The following is a 1893-nucleotide window of genomic DNA, read 5'->3' as shown; positions in this document are numbered from 1 at the left end:
TTAGGCAAATTGTGAATTGGGGTACGTGAAGGGCTCTTGTCAGAGTTCAACTGATGATACTCGTCTTTCATTCAGTGAGTGGAATGATCAAAACTTTACAGTCAACTTCATACACCTGCCTGCTTCTTGCAATTTCTTTGTTATTACAGTCTTAATTAACCATCGGTCGGGGAATCTTTTATGCTTTGTTGAAAAGTAGAAGTATGTGACAAATGGGATCATTTGTTTATTCCTGGTGAATTTTTGGTGGCTATGTCTCAATTCGATTAGGAGGATTTAGCCATTCTAGACGAAGTTGGTGACACTGACACGTTTAGAATACAATGCTGAACCGGATATATTTGCAAACCGAACCGGCTTACCGAAGAATTGATTAACCGGTGATTAACGCAAAATTAGGATTGGGTTTATTATGTAGGCTTTTGTACACCATTTGCGTTGAACTTTTGGGAATTTTTATTCCTTTGTTTACAAAGATTGCATTAAGAGGGCACATTACAGTACAGATACAAACATTTCACACATGTAGATCAACAATAGAAGCATCTAAGGAGGACAAGACCAGAAACCAAAGGACTTGATGTCTTGTTTTGATTTAGCTTCTGGACTTGAAGGGAATAGCTCTGATGACAACCACATGGTAAAGAGCAGCAAGTGCAGCTCCAATGAAGGGTCCAACCCAGAACACCCACTAAAATGGCAAAACAAAAACGAAATTGTCAGAGATTTTTTTTGTATCAAAATGGAGTTGTTTGGAATGAGATTGGTATTATAGTTTGTGGAGACTCACGTGGTCGTCCCATGAATGGTCTTTGTTGTAGATGATTGCAGCTCCAAGGCTTCTAGCTGGGTTGATGCCTGTGCCAGTGATTGGGATGGTTGCTAAGTGAACCAAGAATACTGCAAACCCGATTGGGAGTGGTGCTAGAATCTGCACAATTGTTACAAAAACTCAAGCCAATAAGCAACAAAGTCCAAAGTGAAACCATGAGAATCAGTCAGCTTCACTCTGTTCAATTGTTTTTTAGCAGCTATATATATATGTAACATGAACAAGTAGTAGTATAGACAAGTTACTTACGGGGACATGAGAGTCACGGGCATTTCTCTTGGCGTCAGTTGCAGAGAAGACTGTGTATACAAGGACGAATGTGCCAATGATCTCAGCTCCAAGACCACTTCCCTTGGTGTAACCATGAGCCACAGTGTTGGCTCCTCCTCCTAGAGCCTGGTATTGCTTAGGCTGGAACCCTTTAACCACACCAGCACCGCAGATTGCTCCCAAGCACTGCATCACTATGTAGTACAGAGCTCTAGTGAGCGACAGCTTCCGAGCTAAGAACAGACCAAAAGTAACCGCTGGGTTGATGTGTCCACCTGAGAGTTACATTAACATAAATTTCAGATTATAACACTGTAAATCCCACATAGAGGAGGAGTCAAGACTAATATCAAAAATTTCTCAAAGATTGTAGCTTTATCGTCTTTGCCTCTCCTAAATCAGATACAAATGGAACAAATTCACGCAAAGAAGCTAAAACTAATCTCAATCGTTCTCAAAGATTCTAACTTTATCGTCTAAGTAGAGTAAAAAAGGCGGATCTTTGGAGAAGAAGAAGGAGAGTGAGCGACTTACCGGAGATACCAGCAGTGCAGTAGACCAAGGCAAAGATCATACCACCGAAAGCCCAAGCGATACCTTGGATTCCGACGGAAGCACACATACTCGGCGACCTTTTAACTCCCATCACAGTCAAGACAGTGATGTAGAGGAAGAGGAAAGTAGCAATGAACTCAGCGATCCCGGCTCTCCAAAAAGACCATGAAGAGAGCTCACCTGGCTCGAAAAACGGAGCCGGTGGTGGCTCGTTGTAGTCTTTGTCGCTCTGAGCC

The 1893-nt window shown here is 42.2% G+C and overlaps 1 protein-coding gene across 1 annotated transcript; it reads right to left on the bottom strand.

Annotated features, from left to right (window-relative positions):
* On the bottom strand, positions 396 to 1892 carry LOC104749182 (aquaporin PIP1-1; the record flags this gene model as incomplete). The annotated part of the gene is given in 4 exon segments (XM_010470774.1): positions 396 to 691; positions 791 to 931; positions 1082 to 1377; positions 1637 to 1892. Coding segments are annotated over 4 exon segments (789 nt in total), but the record flags the coding sequence as incomplete, so codon positions are not given.

This window comes from Camelina sativa, chromosome 16 (assembly GCF_000633955.1).
Source record: "Camelina sativa cultivar DH55 chromosome 16, Cs, whole genome shotgun sequence".
Lineage (NCBI taxonomy): Eukaryota > Viridiplantae > Streptophyta > Magnoliopsida > Brassicales > Brassicaceae > Camelina > Camelina sativa.
Note: the sequence above shows the minus strand (reverse complement) of the source record. Positions and strands in the feature narration are given on the sequence as shown.